Genomic DNA, 27,101 nt, shown 5'->3' on the forward strand with positions numbered 1-27,101 from the left:
TATTGATTTAAATAATAAATAATGTTTCAGTGACTAGTATTATACATAAATGTTTACGCAGTGACTAGTATAATGCATAAATGTTTACATATAACTTTTTTTTCCAAGAATTAATTCCTGGAAGTTGAGTTACTAGGCCAAACAACCTTTCTGTGTTGTTTTTTTCCCGTTAGGTTTATTGAAGTAAAATTTTTTTATCTCTTAAAATTTACCCATTTTAAGTGTACAGTTAATGATTTTTGGTAGAGTTGTGCAACCTTCACCACGATCCAACTTGAGAATATTTCCATCATTTCAGAAAGATCTATTGTGCCCATTCACAGTCACCCCCAACCCCCCAGCCATAAGCAACCGCTCCTCTGCTTCCCGTCCCTAGAGGAACGCGCGCCTTTTCTGCACACTCTGTATAAACGAGAGCGCACAGTCAGTAGATGGACTTCTGCATCTGACTTTCTTTCCCTCAGTTTTTGAGGTTCATCCATGCTCTGAGGTGTGTGCCCGTTGATTGTCCTTTTCATTGTGTAGCAGCGTTCTGTTGTGTGGATAGTACTGTGTTTTATGTATACATTCACCAAGTGATATGATTATTTCCACTTTTTGACTGTTATGAATCATGCTGCTTTAACTCTTGCCTCCGAGACTTTGAGTGGACGTATGTTTTCATTTCTTGTGCGTAGATACCTGCAAGTGGGTATTTATGATTTTGGTGCTTAACTGGAGAATCGGGTAGGCAGAGGAGCCTGGTGGGCCATGGTCCACAGGGTCACAAAGAGTTGGACACGCCTGAAGCGACTGAGCAGGCCGTGAAGTTACTGTCCAGAAGCAGATCAGTCTGTCCTCCCACCGCGAGAGTATGATGGTGCCTGAGTCTTTTCACCAAAGTAGGCATTTCCAAAGAAGTTAAATATGTGTCAGTTGCTTAGGCCGTCATTGGTATTTCTTTTTAACATAACTTTTATCTTGTTTTAAAAATAATAACATGTTTACTAAACAAAACTCATAAAAAATATAAAAACCTTTGTAGTCAAACTGCTCAAAGAAAACCAGTTGTGTTTTGGTGGGTAGCCCTTTGGTTTTCAGTGTGAAAGTTGCTCAGTCGTGTCCGACTCTTTGCGACCCCATGGGCTATACAGGCCATGGAATTCTCCAGGCCAGAATACCGGAGTGGGTGGCCTTTCCCTTCTCCAGGGGTTTTCAGTGTGGTCATGTGCATATCTTCGATTGCTTGTGAGTTGTGCCTTTTCAGGGACTTTTAACTGGGTTTGTATGACTTGCTTGACCAAAGATCTTTAATCTTGACCATTTTCTATGAATGACAGTAATTTATTAAACCTTAGGAAAAACTTGTATTTATGACCAGATCTTCCTGGAGGAAAGAGACTTTAACTAAAGATAGTGGGGTTTGCACACCAGTGTTTTAAAACAGTTGATTGTTTCTGGAAGTTACAGGCCCACCCGTAGGTGTGTGAGTGCTCACGCAGAGTCCCTGTGCTCCCCCCCCTTCACCTCAGAGCTCGCCTGAGATGCGAGAGGGGCCTCAGCGGGGACGTTGCATGTGGGGACATGGGGGGCAGTTCTGCAGAGAAAATCACAGGAGTGAGGAGGGAACCGCCCCGGTGGCTCCTGTGCAGAGTAGTTTCCTACACCTGCTGACGCTGATCGAGATGATTAGAGGAGCAGTGGGAGGGTTCTTTAAATCAAAGGATTTAATCGTGTGCAGAAGCCGTATCTAACTGTGTGTTGACGAGAAGAAAGTCCAGCCCCTGGTCGTTTCAGAGCGGGTGTGTGGGGCAGGGTCCTGCCTCGGGGCGCCTCTGCTCCAGTGTGCCTGACCACTGCCGCCGCTCAGGGGAGGTGTCCGTGGGTAGACGCTGTTGGGCTGAACAGTGACACAGGGCGCGGGGCAGTCAGAAGGGGTTGCACGTACTTTCTAAGGGAAATAAACCTGACTTTTATGTTAGGCTCGTCCCAAAGCTGTTTTACAAGTGCGACCAAGGACAGGCCGACCCAGTAGTGGCCGTGGCGAGAGACCAGAGCAGCGTGTACCTGACGCTTCTCATGCACGAGACGCAGCCTCCGTCTCACTTCTCTGTCAGCGCTGTAACCAGGTATGCGAACCGAGGCGCGTGCGCGCTCATCTAAAACCTTGCATTTTCTAGAGGAAATGCTTTAGTGAGGGTGTTTGAGCAGGTGGGCTGCCTTCGATAGGATGCTTCTTTTCTCAGGGTTTACCACCCGTCTCTTTATTCAGGTTCTGCTGCAGCCAAGCAGCAGTGACATCACGAGTCTTAGGATTTGTTTGTTACGAGCCACATACTGACAACTGTATTTTTCTGTAGGACTCTAATGCTGTGCTGCTGCTGCTGCTGCTGCTGCTAAGTCGCTTCAGTCATGTCCGACTCTGTGCGACCCCACAGACGGCAGCCCACCAGCTATATCTTGTCCTTAAAATTTTCACTTTCTTTGTGTTATCTAAGAGTATGGTTATGTCATGGCATTAATTTTTAGCAGGCTGTTATTTTTAGCAGGCAGGTTTATTTTTAGCAGGCATTAATTTTAGCAGCCTGTTAAAGATTGTCAGTGTTATTTAGGGTTATCCACTAGTTAAGTGATTAGCAATTATTATTATTCACATTTTTTTGTGAAGGTCTTTAAATACAATTTCAAATGACTAAACACAGCCCATTCTCTGATTCTCAGATGAGGGGGATAGACTAAAAGTAATCAGCAGAAATGCTTTAATAAAGTTCTAATTTTCTTTAAAATTTCAGTTTGCCAGGAAGGTTGCAGAAACGATAATAAGACTATTATGCTTTTAATGAATTCTCTTGTGTTTTAAATGTTATTTTAAAAATTAGCTTTTATATGATAATTCTTTCTCCTGAGTGGGATTTTTTAAAAATACTTGGGCTAAATGACTTTTGAAGCCAAAATGTCTGTATGACAGTTTGTTCTGAATTTGAAACTCAGCTTGTCAAATTTTGAAGCTATTTTTTCTTAATAACTATCTCTTCTAATGCAAAGATGGTTTAAAAACATGGAAATAAGTTTTTTCTTAGGTAATTTCCTTTTTATAACCTCAAAACTGGCATTTTCTCTCTTTGCAAAGATTCAGGATAAATGTTCCTTTAAGATAAACAGACGCAATATAAGAATATTTCATTGTCAGAAACTTGGCAAGCTTATGATAAGTAACTTGTCAACAAGGTTGCATCTTCTAAATGTCAACAGAGACAGGTATAATATTTTATTAAAATTGGTTAGTAACTACAGCTGTGAAACATTTCCAGTCCAGACTCAGACTGTCCTCTAGACATTCGGCTTTGTTTGGCTTGGTTCTTGCGTGATAAGCGTGACCCCGGTTGTGCTGCACTCGCAGGACTTATGTCAGGAGACCAAGTGTGTTCTCCTTAGTCTGTGTCGTTGAGTGCTCCGTGGACTAGGCCCGAGGGGAACAGAAGTGAACCGACACTCATCCTGCCTGGCCTTCCTCTGGGTAGTTGGGGAATTAGAATTTGTGTGTAACTACTAGGAGGGATTGAAATTGACATGTGCCATGAATGGAATATGGAAGAAGTGACAGTCTTGTAATAGGAAAGGACTTTCCTTTGTTTGGAATCAGGAGTAGATTCCCATAGGATGTAATTTAAAGCTTGAAAAATGGGCAGCTTTGGATCAGCATGCAGGTTGCAGCCGAGGCAAACTGAAATTTTAAAGAAAATTAGACCTTCATCACAGCATTTCTGCTGATTACTGTTGGTCCACTGATGTCGTTGGGCATTGGAGGAGAGGGGGGTTATTTCAGCCGTTTTTATAGAATAATGACCACATTTATTTTTAGTCTTCCTGTAACTTAAAAAGTCAAGACTGTTTTAACTTCTTGTGGCCTTTAATCTTAAATTTTTAAATGCCATTTGAATTCTGAGAATGTCATAAACTTTAATGGGAGGTTTTAAGTCTCTCTGTATCTTTCTCGCTAGAATTTATAGAGGCTTCAACCTGCTACCAAGCATCACAGATGTCACTCTGGAAAATAACCTCTCGAGAGTCATTGCAGCTGTTTCTCATGAAATGATCACATCGACCACAAGGGCACTCACAGTAAGTCTCCTGGTTGGGCTAATGAGTTAATTTTCGGTAGTTTGTGTGGTCTGCTCTTCATGATATGATACTTGTATTAAGGCTCTTACATGTGGGCTTCTGTTAATAAAACCCCGGTTTATTCCAACGAAAATGGAAACAACGATTTTCAGGTTATTAAAGTAATACGTGTTTATTATAAAAAAAAAAAAAAAATTCAACCAATCTAGGAAGAAATAATAATGAAAAACTACCATAATCCAAATTGATAGTATATCAGAAGTTTAAAGTATCTCTAAAATAATTGACTCAATGACTTTATAATGTATATGAAGAGGAAAAAAACTTGGAAATACTGACAAAGATTTTTGTGTCATGTGATTATCTGTATCATTATTTAAGATGCTAAAAGTACAAAAGAACTGTAATGTCCAAGAATCCTATACTGAATAAATTCTGATGATGACTAAATTCTGTATAGATGGTGATGTGTTTATTTATGCACCTGTTAACATGATGCCCTGGAGCATTTGTAACAATCTGTAGAGTGAGCCTCTAGATTATAATATTGAGTGAAAAAAGGCACAGTACAAAACTGTGTGCTTTGTGTATAGTGGTTATGAAAGATAATGTTCACGTAAACACATTTCTAACTCAGGAAGATAATTGGCAGAAAATTACTAAAATTAATTTTAGAACTATGAATGGTTATTCTTTTTAAGATACGACACGTTTTCTAAAATGAACACGTGTAATCTCCATAATCAGAAAAAAGAATGTTACATGGAAAGTGGGTGCCAGTTCACTGATTTACTTGCTTAGACCTTGTCATTGACTTTCTGTGACAGAAGGAACGCTTTCATGTTGTAAAAGCTCAGACAGCTGTGATTAGACTCTCTTGATTCATATATAAGTGCCTTTCAAACTTAAATACTGTTTGGGCTCTCTGTAGTTTGGGCTTCCCTTGATTTGTTCAAAATGTTATAAATTTTATTTGTCTTTATTGTGGTCTACATATGTCAGACACTGTTCTAGGCTTGGGATGTAAAAACAAGAAGGATCCTTGCCCTGTGGTTCTTTCAGTCTGGTCAGGAAGATGGACATTAATTAGCTTGAGCTCAGGAATGACCGGTGCGGGGGTGGGGGGGAGCGGAGAAGGGGGAAGGGAATTCCAGGTGGGTTGCGTAGGCGGGGGGTTGGGGGGCACAGGAAGAGTCAAGTTGAACAAGAGGAGGTGCCTTCCTGCTGGCCTCTCCTCCCCGGGGTGTGATCGACCCTCCTTAAACCTGTGTCTCGGTTGTCCATCTGTATCCAAATTCTCAGGTGTGAACTTGTTCTGTGGGAGGACAGATATCCTGTGCTCGGGTACAGAGCTCAATTTTGTTTTCATTGTTCATACATTTTATAAAGCGTAAAAGGAGGATCAGAGTAATAAGCCCTTTTGGTGTTGAGTGTGATCTTATCGTTCCTTTCTTGTTTAGTTTGGATGCTGTGAAGCTCTGTGTCTACTTTCAACTGCCTTCCCAGTTTGCATTTGGAGTTTAGGTTGGCACTGCGGGTATGTATTTCCTTCACATGACTGTCTACAGTCATGTGATACAAACATGGCTGTACGGATCCCTTTTTTTTTTTTTCTTGTTAAGTCTCTCATCAGTGTTACCTTTTGGGGAAATACCCACTGGAATATTTGGTTCTCCTGGTTAGTTGTGTTGGATGCTAGTGACAGGAGACTTGGAAGCAGTGAGTTAGTTGTGATTCTTTTGGATGTGAAATGCTCACTCATCAACATTTGGAGGATTTGAGGGTGTGACTTGCAGTCTCATTGAAGGGAATTTGCATACGCTGGCAAAAGACTTTTCTAATTGGCTTGATTCTCCAAAATTATTCACTGTGTATTACAAATTTAGAAACTTTCTTTGTTTGAAATCAGATGTGATCTATTGTGCAAAGTCGTAATCAGTTACGAGAGTCGTTTAGGAGCTGCTGTACTTACATGAGCAGCTCCTCATTTAAACATGAAAAGGCTTTCCTCCAGTAGATGGCCCTAATGAAGTGAAGTGAAAGTTGCTCAGTTGTGTCCGACTCTTTGTGACCCCTTGGACTATACGATCCATGGAATTCTCCAGGCCAGAATACTGGAGTGGGTAGCCTTTGCCTTCTCCAGAGGATCTTCCCAACTCAGGGATCAAATCCAGGTCTCCTGCATTGCAGGCAGATTCTTTCCTAGCTGAGCCACCAGGGAAGCCCAAGAATACTGGAGTGGGTAGCCTACCCCTTCTCCAGTGGATCTTTCCAACCCAGGAATCGAACCGGGGTCTCCTGTATCACAAGCGGATTGTTTATACTTTCAATCAGCTATGCTTCCTGATTTCATTTCTCAGGATTTTTATGGACCTGTGGTTACAAGAAAGATGCTAGTTATCAATAGTAAAATTGCTTTATGAGCTGGTATGAAATGAATAGCCATAATCTTCTGTTTGGTTCATAAGAGAAGGCAAGACTTAGCTCAGCAGTGTTCTGTAATTTGGTCCTGCTTCCAGAGTGCCCCCGCTGAGCGCCTCGGACGAGTCCAGGAAGAGCTGCACAGTGGGGATGGTCACGATGATCCTGACCCTGCTGTCGTCCGCCTGGTTCCCGCTGGATCTCTCCGCCCACCAGGATGCTCTGATTTTAGCTGGGAACTTGCTGGCAGGTATTGGCCCTGAGTTGAAGCAGAGTTAGCTGTGGGTAAATGTGTCTGTGATTTCATTTGAGCGGGCACTGCGTGCAGGTATTGTCTTGGGCACCAGGGCAGGAAGGGAGCAGTGTGAGGGCTGCGTTCTCAAGTGGCCTGTAGGTTTATAGGGACACGTGTTAGCACGGCGGGGCCATGATGCTCCCCGTTGGGGGTTAGGACAGGGAACAAGGTTTGTGGGCTGGCAGGAAAGGGCACAGCACACAGTGTGCCACACGGGACACGGAGCAAACAGTGTGTGACGTTTGGGAACTAACAGTTTTGGACGTCATGTGTGAGTGAAGACGACGATGAGGATGGCCGGGGAGCCGTCTGTCTCCATTAGTGAGGACTTAGTCCGTTTGCTCTGGGAGGTCACTGGAGAGCTTCATGAGAGGGACTAAAAATCGAGTCAGTATTTTAGAAAGATCACTTGGCTTATGAGAATTCAGATCGGAGAAGTTAAGGAAACTTGCAGTTAAGGCAAGATGGAGCGAGTCTGAACAGGGTAATGGGTGTGGCTTGTGTTGAAGAAACCAATTAAAAGAGAGTGAAGGAGACAGAATCCACAGGTCTCGATCGCCAGCTGAACTTGAGCTGTCTAGATCAGGAAGGGGACTGTCATATCCCGGCGGGTGTATGAGGGTGGGTCCATGGCAAGTGAGCACACAGGGAAGTGTCAGGTTGCTGTGGAACCTGGGGTATCAGCTGACCCGAGTGGTGTCCGGCAGACTCCCCATGTAGATGGGTTTGAGTGACTTGGTCTTTGCCCCCCACCCGGGAGCTGGAGGGTGACGTGTGTGCCCGCATCACAGCCAGTGCCCCCAGGTCTCTGAGGAGTTCGTGGACCTCTGAAGACGAGGCCAGCACGGCAGCCACCAAACAGGAGGAGGTGTGGCCGGCCCTGGCTGACCGGACCCTGGTGCCCATGGTAGAGCAGCTCTTCTCCCACCTGCTGAAGGTCATCAACATCTGCGCACACGTCCTGGACGATGTGGCTCCCGGACCAGCAGTGAAGGTAACTGCTCACTCAGGCAGCTCTTCCCTGCAGCTCAGACGGCGCAGGGGCTCCCAGACACACGGGTTTTTCAGGTGCAGCCGCCTCTTTCCTGGCTCTCTCTAGCCCCTCCCTGCTGCCTTGCAGTCCCTTCTGATGGCAGCCCTTTAGCCCCCGTGTCCGCTGTGCAGACGAGGCTCCAAGGTGTGAGGTGACTTCTTAGATCGTGAAATGGGCAGGCAGCGAGCCAGGGTGCCCGCGCTGCTGCCTTCTGCAGTGCGGGTCGGGGCTCTGCATACTCTCGTGTGTGTGCAGAGTGTGGGCTCCGTGGGGAGTCTGGGCTTGCTGCCTGGCTCAGCTGCTTGTTAACTGTGGCCTTGAATAAGTCATTTCATCATCGCTGAGCCTGTCTTATTTGAAAATGGACTTCAGAGCATTGCTTCCTACCCTGCTTCATGCCCTGGCTCCCGGAGAGTGTCCCCATGCTCATTTTTGGTCCCAAAGTCTCCTGCAGCCCCTCTGACTTGCTGAGGCCTCTTCGGTCTCTGGCGTTCATGGTGCTCCCATTAGGAAGTGCTGGGTCACCTCCCACCACGGGTGATTGTCATGTGGGTTAAAGTGGACAGTGTGTGTACAGTGTCTGGGCCCCACAGATGTAGATTCAAACAAAAGAAATGAGTCCCATGGGTTGACTCTTTTCCACAGATGGTGAAGCACACACATACCCTAGTTTTCAGTTTTGCATTGGTCACACTTCCTTCACAGCGTCTTGTGTTCTGTTTTAGGCAGCTCTGCCGTCTCTCACAAACCCCCCTTCTCTGAGCCCAATCCGACGGAAGGGAAAAGAGAAGGAGCCGGGAGAGCAGGCGTCTGTGCCCGTGAGTCCCAAGAAAGGCGGTGAGGCCAGTCCAGGTGTGAGGCTGCGGCGGGGGCCGGGAGGGGCGGGGCGGGCCGTCTGTGTCACAGCGATTAGGGCTCAACGCTTCCAGTCACGTCCAGGCTGATGGATAACTTGGCAGTTTGGGGAATAAAATATGTAGAACGAAGCCGCAGAAATGGTTTCCCCAGGTGTGGTTTTGGGTGTTAATTGCTAAGAATACCTAGAGCACAATTTGGTCTTGAGCATGTCTGAGTGTGGTGTTCTAATTATTTGGGGTCCCAGCCGTCTGCCGGTGCCCGCCCTGTGCGCCCTGCGCCTCCTCCCTTCTGCTCTTCTCGTTCATGTTCAGGAAGGGAGGGGGTGTAGAGGGCTAGGAACAGGGGTGGTGGGTGAGAATAATGAAGTGGGAGTGGAAACGCTGCATTTGGAAAGGCCGCATAGGGAGGAGAGTGGGGATGAAACCGTCCGAGTGAGCCGAACCTGAAGAATTCACAGATGCTAGCGGGGTCTCGGGCCAGAGGGGCCAGAGTGCCCGTGGGCTCTGCCTGTGACGGGTGCCGTCTGCGCCCCTCTTGGTGGGCATTGAGGGCAGACGACTGGGCTCCACCACACGCGTCACATGCCACCTCACAGTGCTGGAGCCGCACGTGACTCTTCCATTCGTTTTGCTTATAAAGCGTTCATATTGAGCATTTTATTATTGTTTGAAGTTTATTCATTCTTTTGGGTACGCTGCATGGCTTGTAGAATCTTAGTTCCCTGAGTAGGGATTGAACCTGTGTCCTTGGCAGTGAAAACGCTGTATCCTGAGCACTGGACTGACAGGGAGTTCCCTGTGTTAAGCATTTGAAAAGATGCTGTTTTCTAAGGATTGATGGCAGTACTGCTGGGGATTTAGCATCTAAAAAGCTTTAGAACTGTACAGATGCAGTCATCGGTATGTGACCAGTCATCTTTCTGATGATTAATAAACTAAGGACCCCAAACCACCAGTCTTTAAGACCTCATAGCATTTTGTGTTTAGTACCGGCCCAGTGACAGCATGTGGCCCTCACGGTCACCAGTGCATGCTCACTGCACCCCTGTTGAGTTGCTTACAGGGCTCGTGACCTTGGTCAGCTGGGGGTCATGGTGCCCCTGGGAGCCTTGTGCTCCGGGGGGTTATCATATTGACTGAAGGTCCTTGAATCGGTTGTTCATCTGACTTACAGCCAGGCCAAAGCAGACACTTCCCAACATCACGTTTGTCTTCTCTTTCTCTTTATTTTATTGTATTATCTTTTCGGAGATACTCAGTCTACTTTTGTTTAGTAGTCGATTTCATATTACTTCTAATTAATCAAAAAGTCAAGAAAAGTTTGCATTTTATCCTGCTAGAATACTTGAAAAATAGTTGTTACAGTGACCTCTTTTAAACTTGGCGAGTGTTTCCTTTTGACCTAAAAGTGTATTTTGTCTGTGTGAAGCCTCTCGACCACCTGAAACCTCAGGGCCTGTTGCTGCAAACAAGTCCTCGTCACTGGGGAGCTTCTGTCACCTACCTTCTTACCTCAAACTGCACGATGTCCTGAAAGCCACTCACGCCAACTACAAGGTACAGCTTTTGTAGAATACCCTTTGCTCTCACACATTCCGAGGGACTGTGGACAGTTTTCCTACGATTGTAGCTTATAGACATATGCATCAGGGAGTGGGCCTTAGGGTTATGAGTTACATACAATTAGCTTTTTCAGCATTGTTTATGATAGCTTCCATTGTACAAAAGGTTAGGATTTTTATTGGAAAAGTGATGTCTTTATGATCTGTTGGTGCTGGGTCTGGGCGTCCCAAAACCACCCACGTTCAGAGATCCACTGGACAGACTCGTAGGACTCAGCACGTGGTCACACTCACAGTGAGGACTCCTCACAGCGGAGTAGGGAGGACACAACGGCCAGCCCATGAGGGGGAGGACGCAGGCCGAGTCTGGAGCAACCTCTGCCCCCGTGAGGGCCACGAGGAGCACACCCCCGCCCCTCACAACAGCAAATGTGCGGCCACACTCGGAGAGGAAAGCAGGGGTCCCACCTGCGTCCAGACAGTCCAGGCACAGTGAGCCCCCACGCTCAGGAGAGCTGGTGTCAGTCCAGCGGACTGTTTCCCGGCCGAGTTCCCAGATGCCCTGGGACAGCCCTACAGACAGCTTTCTGGAAGGATGGCCATCTGCCCTGTTGACTCTAACGCGTGGGTATATTTCTCATTCTGAGAAAGAGATTTTTTTCCTTTTTCAGCAGTGGTTAGATGTTATTTCACCGAGCAAATTCCTTTCTACTTACTGTAGTATTTTAGCAAGGGTTTTGCCAGTTGTTATTTTCATAGTCAGTCTCTCCCTCTCACCCTTGTTCTTACATGTTATATCCTTGGATCTGACCCTCCTCTCAGTTAAATGGGGGAAATTGCTGCAAAATTTACTTGAGCTGGGCCCTTAGATTCTTAATACCTCTTAGACTAGTTTAATATCTTGTTGTACCCAGCCTAAGAGGCCATGTCCGGATTTGATAACGGTTTCCCCCAGGGGTCCTAATGTGTGTGGGAGAGCTGTGCTTGGGCTCAGCCGCTCAGTCGTGTCTGACTGCGACCCCGTGGACTGCAGCCTGCCAGGCTTCTCTGTCCATGGGGATTCTCTGGGCAAGAATACTAGAGTGGGTTGCCATACCCTCCTTCAGGGGATCTTCCCGACTCAGGGATCAAACCTGGGTCTTCCACATTGCAGGCATATTCTTTACTGTCTGAGCCACTAGGGAGAAGCCTGGTGTGGAAGAAGACACATGTTCTATTTTTTTTTTTTTGGATTTGCTGCTTATCAGATACTGGTTATGATGGGCATTAAGCACTTTTTCTCATTATGATAGAAGGTTGGGAATTGTTTCTTTCAGTAGTGTCAGTATAATTTGGAAGACGCCTTTGAAAATCAGTGTTTATGTAGCTATCTGGAGGAGTAATTTCCTTTCCAAGGCATTTCTCCCGTGCTACAAACAAACAAATAGAAGTCACCCCCCACCCCCACCCCCACCCCCCGCCAAGGTGAGCGTTGGGCGGCCTAGTGGAACACAGCTCCCCTCCGCAGACAGTGGTTCTGTCTCAGGTGACTTGGAGGCTGCCGCTCCAGTGATGCTGTGTCCCTGTCTCCCTCCTCGTCCCCCAGGTCACCTTGGATCTTCAGAGCAGCAGCGAGAAGTTTGGGGGTTTTCTGCGCTCCGCCTTGGATGTTCTATCTCAGATTCTGGAGCTGGCGACGCTGCAGGACATCGGGAAGGTTTGTGTTTCCCGTCTTCTTGTTGAGCTGTGGCTGGCACGCCTGAAGTGCACCTCTGGGCCAGGTGCCTTGTGGTGGGAGCCCACCATCCCGGCGCATTTGGAAGCAGGGAGAAGGTTCTTCAGTTTGGGCTCTTGAGTCTCATTCTCATCTTAGCCTCGCATTGAGGGGAGTTCGATTTGTATTCTCTTTCCACTTTTTACTGTATATTAGCTCAGACCCAGTTGAAGTAAAAAATGACAGGGTTGAAAACTTTTGAGTCTTTTGCTTTCTCTGGCCTTCCCACGTGGAAAGGTCAGAGCAGTCACAGTGAGGGTGTGTGGCTTTAGGAAGGGGCAGAGCTGTGCTTGAGGCTTGTGGACTTTGGTTCCGAGCCCAGTAACTAGCCTCTGCGCCCCAGCCTCCTGTGGTGGGGACCCGGTCACGCAGACAGGAGAGTTAAGGGGTCGTGCGGTGAGTGCTGCGTCATGTGCACGTCCAGGTGTGACAGGTGCCGCCTTGCCCAGCTGCTCTGGTGTGTTTGGACCCCCCTGTCCAGCTGGGGCATCGTGGTGTCTGATGAACTCCAAAGTGCGTTTCCGAACGCCCGCCCTGAGCGTGGGCTGCAGTGCTATCCACTGCTCTCACCCCCCGTCTTGCTCTCCGCGTGCAGCGCTTACCTGGCCTCGGTCATCGGGCACACTGTCTCCTGTTTCTCCTCAGTCCAGGGCCGAGTCCTCCACCCGAGGCAGGGGCTCTCTGGCTCTGCCTGGGGCTGCGAGCCCGCTGGGAGAGGGGTCACTGACAGGCCCCATGTGGGCTCTGAGCACTGCTCCCTCTACCCCCTCCTGCCCGCCCAGCACTGCGGGGCCTCCCCAGGTCCTCTCTGGGAGGCCGCTCTTCTTTGGAACCCTCACTGTGTCCGCTTCCCCGACTCTCAGCTCCTTATCGACTCGGGGCTCGCGGGGCTCTGCTCCGTCCCTCGTCCTCATTCCCCTCCCGGGAGCTCTCCGAGGGGCACAGTGAGCAGGGCAGCCGTCCGGCTGACCAGCCTGCTTCCCATCTCTCAGGGACCCCTGTCCTCTGGTGCCTGGTGATCACGGTCTTGGAGCTGTGGTTTCATGTATTGTCTGGCTTTTTTTTTTTTGGTTGTTTGGCTGTGGGATAAATGTGGTGCTTCTTACCCCTTACTGGCTGGGAATGGGGTGTCCCTTTGTTATCCTGTATGTTAATGTTCGTGCCTAGGACTTGTTTCCTTGTTACTCTGGACACTCTCAGAAGGCCAACAGCACCATCCTTTTCTCACCTGTTTTCAGTGCCTTACTTGGTTTCTTAGCCAAGGTGTGCAGGCCCACCCAAGACATACGGGTCATGGTGGAGACTTCTGACAAACATGGTCCACTGGGGAAGGGCATGGCAAACCACTTCAGTGTTCTTGCCTGCAGAACCCCATGAACAGTATGAAAAGGCAAAAGGGTAGGATACTTCCCAGGTCGGTAGGTGCCCAATATGCTACTGGAGATCAGTGGGGAAATAACTCCAGAAAAAGTGAAGAGATGGAGCCAAAGCAAAAACAACACCCAGTTGTGTATATGACTGGTGATGGAAGTAAAGTCTGATGCTGTAAAGAGCAATTTTGCACAGGAACCTGGAATGTTAGGTCCATGAATCAAGGTAAATTGGAAGTGGTCAAACAGGAGATAACGAGAGTGAGCATTGACATCTTAGAAATCAGCAAAGTAAAATGGACTGGAATGGGTGAATTTAATTCAGATGACCATTATATTTACTATTATGGGCAAGAATCCCTTAGAAGAAATGAAGTAGCCATCATACTGAACAAAAGAGTCTGAAATGCAGTACTTGGATCCAATCTCAAAAACAACACAATGATCTCTGTTCGTTTCCAAGGCAAACCATTCAGTATCACAGCAATCCAAGTCTGTGCCCCAACCAGTAGTGCTGAAGAAACTGAAGTTGAATGGTTCTATGAAGACCTACAAGACCTTCTAGAACTAACACCCAAAAAAGATGTCCTTTCAATCATAGGGTACTGGAATGCAAAAGTAGGAAGTCAAGAGATACCTGGAGTAACAGGCAAGTTTGGCCTTGGAGTACAGAATGAAGCAGGGCAAAAGCTAACAGAGTTTTGCCAAGAGAACGCACTGATCATAGCAAACACCCTCTTCCAACAACACAAGAGAAGACTATACACATGGACATCACCAAATGGTCAATACCGAAATCAGATTGATGATATTCTTTGCAGCCAAAGGTGGAGAAGCTCTATACAGTCAGCAAAAACAAGACCGGGAGCTGACTGTGGCTCAGATCATGAACTCCTTGTTGCCAAATTCAGACTTAAATTGAAGAAAGTAGGGAAAACCACTAGACCATTCAGGTATGACCTAAATCAAATCCCTTATGATTATACAGTGGAAGTGAGAAATAGATTCAAGGGATTAGATCTGATAGACAGAGTGCCTGATGAACTATGGATGGAGGTTCTTGACATTGTACAGAAGACAGGAATCAAGACCATCCCCAAGAAAAAGAAATGCAAAAAGGCAAAATGGTTGTCTGAGGAGGCCTACAAATAGCTGAGAAAAGAAGAGATGCGAAAGGCGAGGGAGAAAAGGAAAAATATACCCATTTGAATGCAGAATTCCAAAGAATAGCAAGAGAGATAAGAAAGCCTTCCTCAGTGATCAGTGCAAAGAAGTAGAGGAAAACAACAGAATGGGAAAGACTAGAGATCTCTTTAAGAAAATTTAGAGATACCAAGGAAACATTTCATGCAAGATGGGTACAATAAAGGACAGAAATGGTATGGACCTAACAGAAGCAGAAGACATTAAGAATGGTGGCCAGAATGTACAGAAGAACTATATGAAAAAGATATTCACGACCCAGATAATCACGATGGTGTGATCACTCACCTAGAGCCAGACATCCTGGAATTTGAAGTCAAGTGGGCCTTAGGAAGCATCACTACGAACAAAGCTAGTGGAGGTGATGGAATTCCAGTTGAGCTATTTCAAATCCTAAAAGATGGTGCTGTGAAAGTACACACTCAACATGCCAGCAAATTTGGAAAACTCAGCAGTGGCCACAGGACTGGAAAAGGTCAGTTTTCATTCCAATCCCAAAGAAAGGCAATGCCAAAGAATGCTCAAACTACCGCACAATTGCACTCATCTTACATGCTAACAAAGTAATGCTCAAAACTCTCCAAGCCAGGCTTCAACCGTATGTGAACTGTGAACTTCCAGATGTTCAAGCTGTATTTAGAAAAGGCAGAGGAACCAGAGATCAAATTGATGACATCCGTTGGATATCAAAAACACAAGAGACTTCCAGAAAAACATCTACTTCTGCTTTATTGATTACACCAAAGCCTTTGACTGTGTGGATCACAATAAACTGTGGAAAATTCTTCAAGAGGTGGGAATACCAGACCACCTTACCTGCCTCCTGAGAAATCTGTATGTAGGTCAAGAAGCAGCAGTTAGAACTGGACATGGAACAACAGACTGGTTCCAAATAGGGACAGTAGAACATCAAGGTTGTATATTGTCACCCTGCTTATTTAACTTATATGCAGAGTAAATCATGTGAAATGCTGGGCTGGATGAAGCACAAGCTGGAATCAAGATTGCCGGGAGAAATATCAACAACCTCAGATATGAAGACGACACCACCCTTATGTTAGAAAGTGAAGAACTGCAGAGCCTCTTGATGAAAGTGAAAGAAGAGAGTGAAAAAGTTGGCCTAAAACTCAACATTCAGAAAAGTAAGATCATGGCATCCGGTCCCATCACTTCATGGCAAATAGGTGGTGAAACAGTGGAAACAATAGAGACTTTATTTTTCTGGGCTCCAAAATCACTGCAGATGGTGATTGCAGCCATGAAATTAAAAGACGCCTACTGCTTGGAAGGAAAGTTATGACTGACCTAGATAGCATATTAAAAAGCAGAGACATTACTTTGTCAACAAAGGTCAGTCTAGTCAAGGCTATGGTTTTTCCAGTAGTCATGTGTGGATGTGAGAGTTGAACTATAAAGAAAGCTGAGTGCCGAAGAATTGATGCTTTTGAACTCTGGTGTTGGAGAAGACTCTTGAGAGTCCCTTGGACTGCAGGGAGATCCAAGCAGTCCATCCTAAAGGAGATCAGTCCTGGGTGTTCATTGGAAGGACTGATGTTGAAGCTGAAACTCCCAACACTTTGGCCACCTGATGCAAAGAGCTGACTCATTGGAAAAGACCCTGTTGCTGGGAAAGATTGAAGGTAGGAGAAGGGGATGACAGAGGATGAGATGATTGGAGGGCATCACTGACTCAATGGACCTGAGTTTGAGCAAGCTCTGGGAGTTGGTGAAGGACAGGGAAGCCTGGCGTGCTGCAGTCCATGGAGTCGCAAAGAGTCGGACACGACTGAGCGACTGAACTGAACTGAACTTAGTTTCTGGATTTCCCTGGTGGCTCAGATGGTAAAGTGCCTGCCTGCAGTGCAGGAGACCTGGGAATGCACGGAAGGCTTTCCATATGTATTTGTTAAGAGACATGATTCTTTATTAGACAACTTGTGATATGAACGACTCTGGTTGAATTCTTCCAGTTAACACTTCTTAGTTCCCTGCTATGAGCAGTGGCGTGGAACAAACTCAACCCTGCAGGGTATATATACAAGCCTTGGACATCTGGTCCACAGCGAGTTAATCGGAATATTCATCATACATGAGCCTGAGTATATGAAGTGAACAGAAATCTGTCGCTTTTTAGTACAGGAAGTTACATCGAATGAATGAAGCGAGTGGCCTTCTCTCTGTAGTTGGCGTGCCGCGAGCAGTGGCCGGAGGCCGCGTGGCCATGAGGCGGGGCTGCCGGTGGTGGTCCTGGGCTGGCTCCCGTCTCGCTGGAACCGTGGCTGCGCAGAGCCCTTGTGAGAGGCTGGGAGCGCACCTGGGATGGCGGCCCTCTGAAGGCGGCCGTGGGGTCGTCTCTGCAGCCGTCGGGACCCGTCCGGGACTTCCTGTGGCAGATCACACCTGACGTCACGTGTGCTGCCTTCAGCTGACCGTGTGCAGGGGTCCCTGCAGGGATGCAGGGCTTTCAGCTGCCCTGTGGACCCTGACCCCCTGCACTGAGAACAGGGCTGGGGGCAGAGGGCGCGGCAGATCCTCGATGTCCTGCGTCTGGACGAGTGAGCCCACAAAGGCATGAATGTGGAAGTGCGTGAAAGGAAGGGCGAGACCCTGGCTTTCAGTGCTTCATCCTGACTGTCTCTGGCTGCGCTAAGTGAGAGTCTGCTCTGAGTGTCCTTCGGCGTGGACGGCTGTTCCCAGTTTAAAGGGAAGCGGTCCTGTCTGCTGTCCGTGTGGGACTGCGGCCGCGAGTGGCCTGTGACTCGCTTCCTTTAATGGCTCACACTTCTCCTTTCCAGTGTGTTGAAGAGATCCTGGGATACCTGAAGTCGTGCTTCAATCGAGAGCCGATGATGGCGACCGTGTGTGTTCAGCAGGTAAGAGAGGAGCTCTCGGGAAGCCCTGCTCCGCACACTATGCTGGTGCACTGCCTGTCGCTCAGGAGGTGCTGCGTCCGGCAGCCCCACCGTCACGCCTCTTCTTGCTCGTTCTTGGGCCAGGAGGGTGCTTGTCCCCCACATCCCTGGAGGAGGGGCTCGCCCCTGGGGACAGGGTCTCATCCCCTTCCTGCTATCCGAGCGCCCCTCCGGCGTCTGCACAGCCGGAAGTCTTGCTAGTGCATCCAATTCATTTAAGGTGGACTTGGTGTTCGTGTGGGAGAGTCTGCATTAATTTGAATGTCAGTGACTTCAATTCTTCCGCTCCAGTTGCTGAAGACTCTGTTCGGGACAAACCTGGCCTCCCAGTTTGACGGCTTGTCTTCCCACCCCAGCAAGTCGCAGGGCCGAGCGCAGCGCCTCGGCTCCTCCAGCGCACGGCCCGGCTTGTACCACTACTGCTTCATGGCACCGTACACCCACTTCACCCAGGCCTTAGCGGACGCCAGCCTGCGGAACGTGGTGCAGGCGGAGCAGGACCAGGACACCTCGGGGTAATCTGATCGCCCCCTGTGTTCTCTAGAACTCTCCGCGGTGCTGAAGGCAGAGCCCCCCTTCAGACAAGTGTGTAGTCCAGTGAGAGAGATGGGCCTGGGGCTGTTACTGTCTCAGCAGGTGGGGCTGGGCTGGGGGCAGGACAGCTGAGCGGCTCCCCAGGAAGCCGCGACCACTCATGCAGACGCATCAGCAGACCAGGAAGGGGGCGCGTGTGTCCTCAGACACTGAAGGCGCGTCGCTGCAGAGTCCGGGCCTGTGTGTTGGTGGCCCTCAGGGGGCCTGTAGCTCAGGTGGTGCAGCAGTGCTGGCGTGCAGAGGACTGGTGGGCGTTGTGTTCCTAAGTTCATGGATAAAGGTCTCTTTCCACTTAATTTATGGCTGTGTTGGGCTTCCCCTGTGGCTCAGATGGTAAATTGTCTGCCTGCAATGCGGGAGACCCGGGTTCGATCTCTGGGTCGGGAAGATCCCCCGGAAAAGGAGATGGCAACCCCCTCCAGTACTCTTGCCTGGAAAATTCCATAGATGGAGGAGCCTGGTGGGCTCCTCCATGGGGTCGCAAAGAGTTGGACATGACTGAGCGACTTCGCTTTGTTTTTCTTTTTTTCTTTAGGATGTCTGGAATTGCAGTAGTTGTTTCTTATAGAATTGCAGTAGTTGTTTCTTAAATTACCGTTAATTATTAGTGCATATTTGAGTTACTACTCTGTAGTAGCAGTAGAATTCCTGGGTTTTCGTTACATAGATTTACAGTATTTTAGGAAAATGTCCATGTTTTGGGCTTAAATTGGTGATATACAGACTTAGGTCTCAGGACTGCTGCTGCTGCTGCTAAGTCGCTTCAGTCGTGTCCGACTCTATGCGACCCTACAGACGGCAGCCCACCAGCCTCCGCCGTCCCTAGGATTCTCCAGGCAAGAATACTGGAGTGGGTTGCCATTTCCTTCTCCAGTGCATGAAAGGGAAAAGTGAAAGTGAAGTTGCTCAGTCGTGTCCGACTCTTAGCGACCCCATGGACTACAGCCTACCAGGTTCCTCCGTCCATGGGATTTTCCAGGCAAGAGTACTAGAGTGGGGTGCCATCGCCTTCTCCCAGGTCTCAGGACTAGGGCTCTTTAAATTATTTTGTCTAATATGGGATATAAGTAAAACAAGCAAATGTCTGATTACTGTCATTTAATATTACGTTCCATGAAAAGCAAAGGGTATACTTGATGTAAAAGTTTAAAGAAATCAGGTGATGCCTTCTGAGTCTCCGAGCCTTTCCCGCGCCTGGCCGCCTCCAGCCCCTGCCCACGGGGCTGCACGCATGTCTAGCGGCAGCAGCGCTCTGGCCCAGGCCGCCTGCTGCAGGCGACGAGCCGTGATGGTCGGTCCGCCGTAACCTCAGGCCTGTCCGATGGCGTGCTCAGTCGCTCGGTCGTGTCCAACTCTTCAGGCTCCATGGGCTGTAGCCCAACAGGCCCCTCTCTCCGTGAGATTTTCCACACAAGAATACTGGCGCGGGTTGCCATTTCCTTGCCTGACTAATCTTCATTAAAAGAAGAGCTTGATGCCGCTACACTGAGTGGCTGTTGAAGTTCTTTCTGACCCTGAAGTGTTCTGATTCTGTGAGTTGGAGTTAGCTTGACCTGGGTCTAGCTGGGGACAGAGGAGAGTATGTAAGGGTGTTCTTCGCTCGCCCTTTTTCCTACCTGGCAGGTGGTTTGACGTCCTCCAGAAAGTGTCGACCCAGCTGAAGACAAACCTCAGCAGCGTCACAAAGAGCCGAGCAGACAAGGTGAGTGGGCGCCCCCCAGGCCGCGGGCTGGGAGCGGGCTGCAGCTGAAGCCTCCCTCCGGCGTTCTCTGCTTTCTTCGTAGAATGCTATCCATAATCACATTCGTCTGTTCGAGCCTCTTGTCATAAAGGCTTTGAAGCAGTACACGACCACGACCTCCGTGCAGCTGCAGAAGCAGGTGCTGGACTTGCTGGCGCAGCTGGTTCAGCTCCGGGTCAACTACTGCCTTCTGGATTCGGACCAGGTGCGACACTTGCGTCTTTCATCCGCTGTACCTGTTCGTGACGTAGCAGATGCTAACTTAAAAAGGCACTGAGATCTGCCGTCGGGAAGCGTGCGTTTCCTGCCCGCACCAGCTGCTGCCTCTCCTCTGCCTCACCCACTGGTGGGCGCACAGGCCTGGCCCGTGGAGCCTCGGCGAGCACGCTGCCCTCAGCCCAGCGCTCCAGCCTTTACATTCTGCAGTGGTTCCTCCTGTCCACCCACCTTCCCCCCGCCCGCCCCGAGTAACTTGAATTTACACTGTAACATTTACGGTTTGGGGGTACATCTGTGCAGAATCCAGAGTGTGATTTTAAACAGCTTATGAGGAACGGTTGCCAGTTTCAAGCTGTCACCTGTTGAAAGGCGTGTGGTCTGTTGGGCAGCGGCTGGCCCCCACGCTGCGGCTGTCTGAACCGGCCCAGGGTCCGCTCTCGCTCCCACCACGTGGGCCCTCGTCCGCACCCTGTGCTCTGGCACGTGCGACTGTGGAAAGGCGGATCCCTTTGTGACGTGAATTCTCTGAAAGCAGGGGTCAGGCCAGCCAAGGTCACCACAGGGAGAGTTGCCTTTGGGGCGTCAGGATGTGACTGTCCCTGTTGGTGTGACCGTGGGCTGCTTTCCTGGGTGAGATGGGAAGTGTTCTGAGGTGGAAACGCTACAGTTCTCCGCTTCCTTCTAGACGTCACCATGTCGTAGGTGCTGTGGCACTGTCACTCCCCTGGGGAAGCTCGACGGAGAGGCGACACCGCTTTCCCCGCGGTGGTGGTGGGGCGCCGCCTGAGGAGAGGGGGCCTGGGGGGCTTTGTCTTGGCCAGCATTTTCACCATCCTGCCCTCCGCACTGGTGATCAGGAGGACGCTTTCCACAGAGCCCTTTTCCTCCTCTGGGGAGACGCTCCCAGGGGATGCTTGTTCTGTTGTCTGGTGCAGGGGCCTGGGGAGGGGGACGCCTTTGTCTGCGGTGGGGGTGGCCGTGGCCGAGGGGAGGCAGGCCTGGGACCCGCCGTGGGGCTTTCCGGGAGGAAGCAGGGCCCGGCACAGGCTGGCTGCACGCGTCGGAGCCCAGCAGGCCACAGGCACCTTCGGGCTCCTCACGGAGACCAGTCATTTCAGTGGTGGTTAGAGGCCCCCTTTCTCCCCAGTTCTTAGGATTGGTTGCGGTGACGGTCTTTTTTAACAGGGTAGAGAACCAGAACAGGCCCACGATTGATCTCAGTTCAGGTCGTGGTTTACGGAGCCCCTGCGTGTGTCCGTGTCACACCAGGGGCCAGGAGGGAACCGGAGGTAAGCTCTGAGTGTCAGGGTGGGGAGAGAACGTGCGCTTACAGCTCGGCCTGGCGTGGGTCGTGAGCAGCAGCAGGTGCAGCCCCCACTCGCGGCCAGCGCGCCCCAGCAGCCCTCGGGGCCCGGCTCCTCTGAGCGCTGGTGCTGTGGAGAGAGGGGCTCACCTGGACGGCTCATTCCTAAGCCCACTCAGGAAGTCCGCGCTGCCCGGCTCACTACAGCGGGACCACCAGGACCTGTGCTGGGCCTTTTGGGCGCCCCCTGGTGGCCCCTGGAGCTTCTCGTTTGTTTCTCCCAGGAGGTTTCACCTCAGTGTTCAGTAAACGAGTTTAAACGGGTTTCTGGAAGTGTCTTGAAATTATCTAATCTGACCGTAGAGTACATTTGAGATCCTGTATAGAAGCAAGGTTGTCCACTGTCAGGAAACTTGTTAAAGGTCTATACGGGTGAGTGCCAAGGAAAGTAACCTTGTTTGCACATTTTAATTACTGACGTGAACATTGTATTTCCTGCTTGTAGGTGTTTATTGGATTTGTGCTGAAGCAGTTTGAATACATTGAAGTCGGCCAGTTCAGGTAATTGCATTTTGTTATTTTAGGTTTCTTGTCCTTGTTACATAATTACATGTAATTTTATTTTATTTTGATTCATTTTATTTTTTTTGGCCTCACCAAGCGGCGTGTGGATCTTAGTTCCCCAACCAGTGATTGAACCGGTATCCCCTGCAGTAAAAGTGTGGGGTCTTAATCGCTTCCTACCAGGGAAGTCCATACGTGTAATTCTAGATTTTTAAGATGAGTGTTTACTTTAAAAGATCGTTAGGCATTTTTGCCAGGCATTGTTTTTAACAGAAGTCTGATTAACACGCTGTGAATTTTTGTTTCTCTTGAAAATTAATGACTGAAGTGTCTCAAGCCTTGTTGAGAGGTAGTTCTTTATCTGACGATACACGTGTTGTCAGTTTTCATTTCAGGTTTCAGAGCATTTAATTATAATAGTTTTGCTAAATGAAATCTTATTTGAGCTAACAGTAATTTTTTCTAATCTTACAGAAAACAGTTTTAGATAGGGTTGTCTCTAGTAACTTTACCTTGCTAGCCTGTAAGGTTTTAATACTCCATCCTATAAATACAAGTGAAAATGAAAACCCTTCAGTTTGTGAACCACCGACCGTTAGGGAGCCTGGTGCGGAGGAGCGTGCTCTGAGAGGCCCGCCCGCCCCGCCCCCCCGGGTCTGGGGGCCCAGGCCCTCGTCCTGTGTGTGCCGCCCTGACCTGTGATCCAGCCGAGGTCCTTCTCCTTTGGGCGCCAGTTTCTTCAGCGGAAGGGCGAGGGGCGGATGGGGGAGCCCTGGGCTGCGGTGTTGGGGCTGCCTCCCTCAGGGCCCTCACTGAGCCCTGCCAACCGCCCGGGCGCCCGCCCCAGACAGGGACTCGAGATGAGGGGGATGGGGCCCAACCGGGTGCCGGGCTCCACGCTCTCCCCACTTGCGCTCTCCTGGTTTCTCACACGCGCGCTCTCAGCTTTGAATCAAGAGTGGTTTGGGGCTGTTCATACGATGATGCTTCTTCATTTTAAAAGGAACTCTTTGGATGTTTTTGTTTCTAGGGAGTCAGAGGCGATTATCCCAAACATCTTTTTCTTCCTGGTATTACTGTCTTACGAGCGTTACCACTCAAAACAGATCATCGGGATCCCTAAAATCATCCAGCTCTGTGACGGCATCATGGCCAGCGGGAGGAAGGCTGTGACGCACGGTAACGTGAGGCGGGCCTCTCCCCGGCTCTGTGGTCAGCGTGCTTACACCGCCTCCCGCCAGCTGTGCACGTGTGCACTCTGGCCGGAGGTGTCTGAAGAAAGGAGTGTGTGGTCCACTTGGGTAAAAACAGAGCACGTTGAGTCTGGCATAAATACTCTTGTCTATCCATGTGAAACAAAATTTTAAAACCCAGCTTATGCAAGGCCACTGGGTTTATTGTCCAGTGTACTGGAAGGTACAGTGTGGCCTTGATTCAGGACCTTCTGTTTTGCCTGGCTATTTCATAGGCGCTAAAGTGAGATCCACAGAGAGTGGCCCGCGGCCCAGGGTGCTGCCGCCGCCTGGTGCAGTGAGGCCGCGTGTGGGGAGAGCCGTCACCTCTCTGACTGTCTCCCAGCTCTCCCAGCACGTCCTGCTCACCCTCTGCGGCTCTGTTGGCAGAAGCCTGGAGGCCTTGGAGCTGTGGTCGGGGCGCCTCCTGCAACCTCCGCTGGCTGCCGCACCGAGGCCCCCGTGTGCTGCACCATGGCGGGGGGGCCTCCCGGGCCGAGGGGTTGGGGTGTGGAGGGCTCGGCTCCTCGCCATTTCCACACTAGCAAGGCGGTCAGCCTAGTGCTGGGGCTTCAGTTCATGCCTCAGCAGGGGGACTCCTGACTGCACGTGTGCACTTGGGGTCGCCAGAGTTGAAAGTGTAGATGTCAGATAGAGGGATGACTGAGGTTTCCCAGATCAGAGGAATGAAAATTCTTTCTTTGGAAAGAAAGTTGAAGGACAGCCAAACCTTACTGTTTTTACTACGGAGCCTGGTCATCTGTGGGAAACTCGGCCAGTATGTGTGTGTGTGTGTGTGTGAGAGAGAGCGAGCAAGAATGTGTGTGTAAGACTGTGTGAAAGTGTGTGTGTATGTGTGTATGTGTGAGACTGAGGGTGAGAGTGTGGCTTTCAGTAACTGTGGTGACTTGGCCGGGCTGTTTCTCATGAAAGGCCTTCCTGGTTTACTCGTGGGTGTGTTAGGCCAGAGCCTTCACTTTGCTGTTTTGAGTAAAGACATGCTTTGAGGAGGAAACCCTTAGTCTAACGAGAGCGGGAGTTTAATTGCTTGAAACAGTACAGTAATCTAATATTTTGACCAAGTGTTTTCTGTTGGAAAAGCATCTGTCCTCTTTTCAGGTGAATCTTTGAGCAGGTTATGCGTGAGGTTAGAATGCTGCTGTTTTAGTTGGAAGGTTTAGTTTACATTTGGCTTTTGAATTCGTGTCACTTTGTGTCAGAAGTAATGTTATGTCACAGAAGCCCTAGTTTTCAAAGAGATTTCACAACCTTGTCAAGTGTCAAAGAAGACCCTTGACCTTCCAGGATGGCATACAGATAATCTCACTACACTCCTGGGTAACCTGAAATTATCCCTCATCACAGAGTCAAGCGTGGATCAGAGTTTTCTTTGTTTCTTGGAGATAATCTGGAGGTGTTAGTGCTGTCTTCCAAGTGCCTTCTTAGCGCCCTTCTGTACCCACAGCCATACCTGCCCTGCAGCCCATAGTCCATGACCTCTTCGTTTTAAGAGGAACCAATAAGGCTGATGCAGGAAAAGAGCTTGAAACCCAGAAAGAGGTGGTGGTGTCCATGTTACTGAGACTCATCCAGTACCATCAGGTAAGGGGATGGGGGGGGGCGCATCCCTGACCCTCCCTTGTCCCTGCGGGAACGGCAGGAAGCGCCCTGTGGCCCTGTCCACTCGTCAGTGAGTGTGCCCTGTGCCAGGAAGACCGTGTTTACCAAACAGGCGCTCAGGGGTCTCTGTTTAGGAGGGATCACAAGAAAACTGGGGCTCAGCCATGGTGCACTCTGCTGATGTAAACCGTCCTCTGGGGGAGGGGACCTTTGCAGAGAGCACAGAACAGAGATCAAGGCTCCGGGAGCCAGGGGGCCCCCGCTCAGCGGGCCGATCAGCCTGCAGGTCCACTTGGAGCTGTGCTCGTTCTCTGCCCAAGGCCGAGATGAGCCCGGCTTTCCTGTGGTGGGAGCCTGGGAAGGTCTGAGAAATGCCGCGCCGTGGTCCCGGGGGCACGCGGGCTGGGCTCCGAGCGTCCGGGCCTCCCCTGCAGGTGCTGGAGATGCTCACCCTGGTCTTGCGGCAGTGTCACAAGGAGAGTGAGGACAAGTGGAAGCGGCTGTCGCGGCAGGTGGCCGACGTCATCCTCCCGGTGCTAGCCAAGCAGCAGGTGTGTCTCGCCCCGCCCGCAGCCTCCCTGTGGGGCCAGCTGTGGAGCTGCGCATTTGGGGTCACTCCCAGCGGGCGCATTTTATCGTCATCACCAGCGCGCCCGGGCGAGTGCGGGGGCCTGCGGTGCCTTTCCTGCCCACACCCTGGCTCCCTTCTGTTTGCTCTGTAGGGGAGGGTTTTCTCTTACCGCTTACAGAGTAGCCTAGCAATAAGCCGTCATTTAGTGAGGATTTCTGTGGTCAGTGATGCAGTCAGTGGTCTCCTCCGTGCGGGGTCAAGGGCGGGACGCCCTGCCCGGGTGCAGCACTGCCTTTGGAGCCGGCGGCAGGGAGGCCGTGCCCGCTGCCACAGAGCTCTGGGCGTGAGGTGCCGTGAGTGCCTCCAGCAGGTGCCTGTCCCTCATCCGGGTCGGCCAGCTCGGGAGCGAGTGCACTGGGCGGTGCGGTGCCCATGGCTCTTGGCGCTGATGGGAGCAGGTAGGCCTACTGTCTTCACAGCATTGCCTGCTGGCTCTGCTCTCGTCACAGACTGCCATCCCGAGGCCAGTGGGGGGGGGCTCGTGGCGTCTGGTAAGATCGACAGACTCGGGATTTTTTTTCGGCCTGCACATGACGTGCCGCTTGCGGGATCTTCGCTCCCTGACCAGGGATCAGACCAGGCTTCAGGCAGCGGAAGGGTGGAGGCCTATCCCCGGACCACCAGTGGGGTCCTGATAAGATGCAGTTTCAACAAATGGGTGGCTCTGCTGTTTTCCGCTGGCCGAGGCTTCTGTGGCAGCAGGCACGCGTCTCCAGGGGGCCGCTCCGCGAGCCCTGTGCTCCTCTCACCGCAGACACTGAGGAGGTGGCGGGCAGAGTGCTGGGTGAACGCCCAGCGTACCTTCCCCTGCCGTGGCGCTGCATGCAGGGCGGTCTGTGGGCCAGGGGCACAGCGCGGTGTGCATCCGCATGTCCTCCCACGACCTCGCCTGCCCTCCTGGCCCGAGAGGATGTTGGAATAGGGCTGGGGACAGACAGCAGAGGAGGACCTGGTGACTGTTGAAAGCCTCCGATGAGTGTCGTAGAGGGGGTGACGTCTCTGGGGACTTTAAGGAAGTGAGGGGTGACCTGGGCAGATGCCTGGGGAAGCTCTCTCCGGGGAGGACTTGGGGGAGCCCTTGGAGGGCTCGCTAGGAAGGGGGGCAGGGTGAACCTGCGAGTTGAACAGGCGATCAGGGTAGGGGTAGCGGAGAGAGCCGCTCACAGCTCAGGGCCCCCGTGGACCCGGGCGTGGGGACAGAGGGGCAGGAAGGGGCACCCGCTGGACGCAGCTCGGATGTAAAACCAGCAAGCTGTGCTGACGGCTTCAGTGGGCATAAGAGGAGGGGCAGGTCGGTGGCCGCAAGGTGACGGCCTTGGGGCTGCCTGGACGAAGCGGGATTCAGCGGGGTCTCGGAGCCTCATCTGGGCATGTTGGGTTGGGAGAGCAGGAGGTCCCCCAGGAGGCTGAAGCAAGCCTCTGGGGTGCCACCCTGGAGGTCAGGCTTGAGGGGGCAGGGGCACTGCGGGCCAGGGTGGCTGGGCACTGGGAGGCGGCCGAGCCCCGGGAGGCGTGAGGGGACTTGCGGACCAGACAGGGAGGGAACCGGAGGAGCAGGCGGCACCGTGTTCTGAAACCGAGAAGAGAAGGCCTTTCCCGCCGACGTGGCTGTGCGCACGCTTGTCCGCGATGACGGGGCTCAGTGGCGGGGCAGTGGCTGCAGGCACTGTGTGGAGATGGAATCTGGAAT

The 27,101-nt window shown here is 50.6% G+C and overlaps 1 protein-coding gene across 13 annotated transcripts in view; it reads left to right on the forward strand.

Annotated features, from left to right (window-relative positions):
* HTT (huntingtin) overlaps positions 1-27,101 on the forward strand; it is a 131,795-nt gene that overhangs the window by 63,717 nt on the left and 40,977 nt on the right. For all 13 annotated transcript variants that reach the window (XM_081580280.1, XM_081580319.1, XM_081580301.1 and 10 more), the window contains 16 exons: positions 1,962-2,108; positions 3,981-4,101; positions 5,562-5,638; positions 6,621-6,772; positions 7,609-7,811; positions 8,576-8,702; positions 10,137-10,264; positions 11,855-11,965; positions 17,391-17,468; positions 17,799-18,022; positions 19,725-19,803; positions 19,886-20,047; positions 21,870-21,925; positions 22,959-23,107; positions 24,626-24,762; positions 25,215-25,331. In XM_081580280.1, the coding sequence (XP_081436406.1) occupies positions 1,962-2,108; positions 3,981-4,101; positions 5,562-5,638; positions 6,621-6,772; positions 7,609-7,811; positions 8,576-8,702; positions 10,137-10,264; positions 11,855-11,965; positions 17,391-17,468; positions 17,799-18,022; positions 19,725-19,803; positions 19,886-20,047; positions 21,870-21,925; positions 22,959-23,107; positions 24,626-24,762; positions 25,215-25,331 (2,068 nt within the window). The remainder of the gene's footprint in view (positions 1-1,961; positions 2,109-3,980; positions 4,102-5,561; positions 5,639-6,620; positions 6,773-7,608; positions 7,812-8,575; positions 8,703-10,136; positions 10,265-11,854; positions 11,966-17,390; positions 17,469-17,798; positions 18,023-19,724; positions 19,804-19,885; positions 20,048-21,869; positions 21,926-22,958; positions 23,108-24,625; positions 24,763-25,214; positions 25,332-27,101) is intronic.

Source organism: Giraffa tippelskirchi, chromosome 1 (assembly GCF_054371585.1).
Source record: "Giraffa tippelskirchi isolate mGirTip1 chromosome 1, T2T-mGirTip1v1.2.pri, whole genome shotgun sequence".
Lineage (NCBI taxonomy): Eukaryota > Metazoa > Chordata > Mammalia > Artiodactyla > Giraffidae > Giraffa > Giraffa tippelskirchi.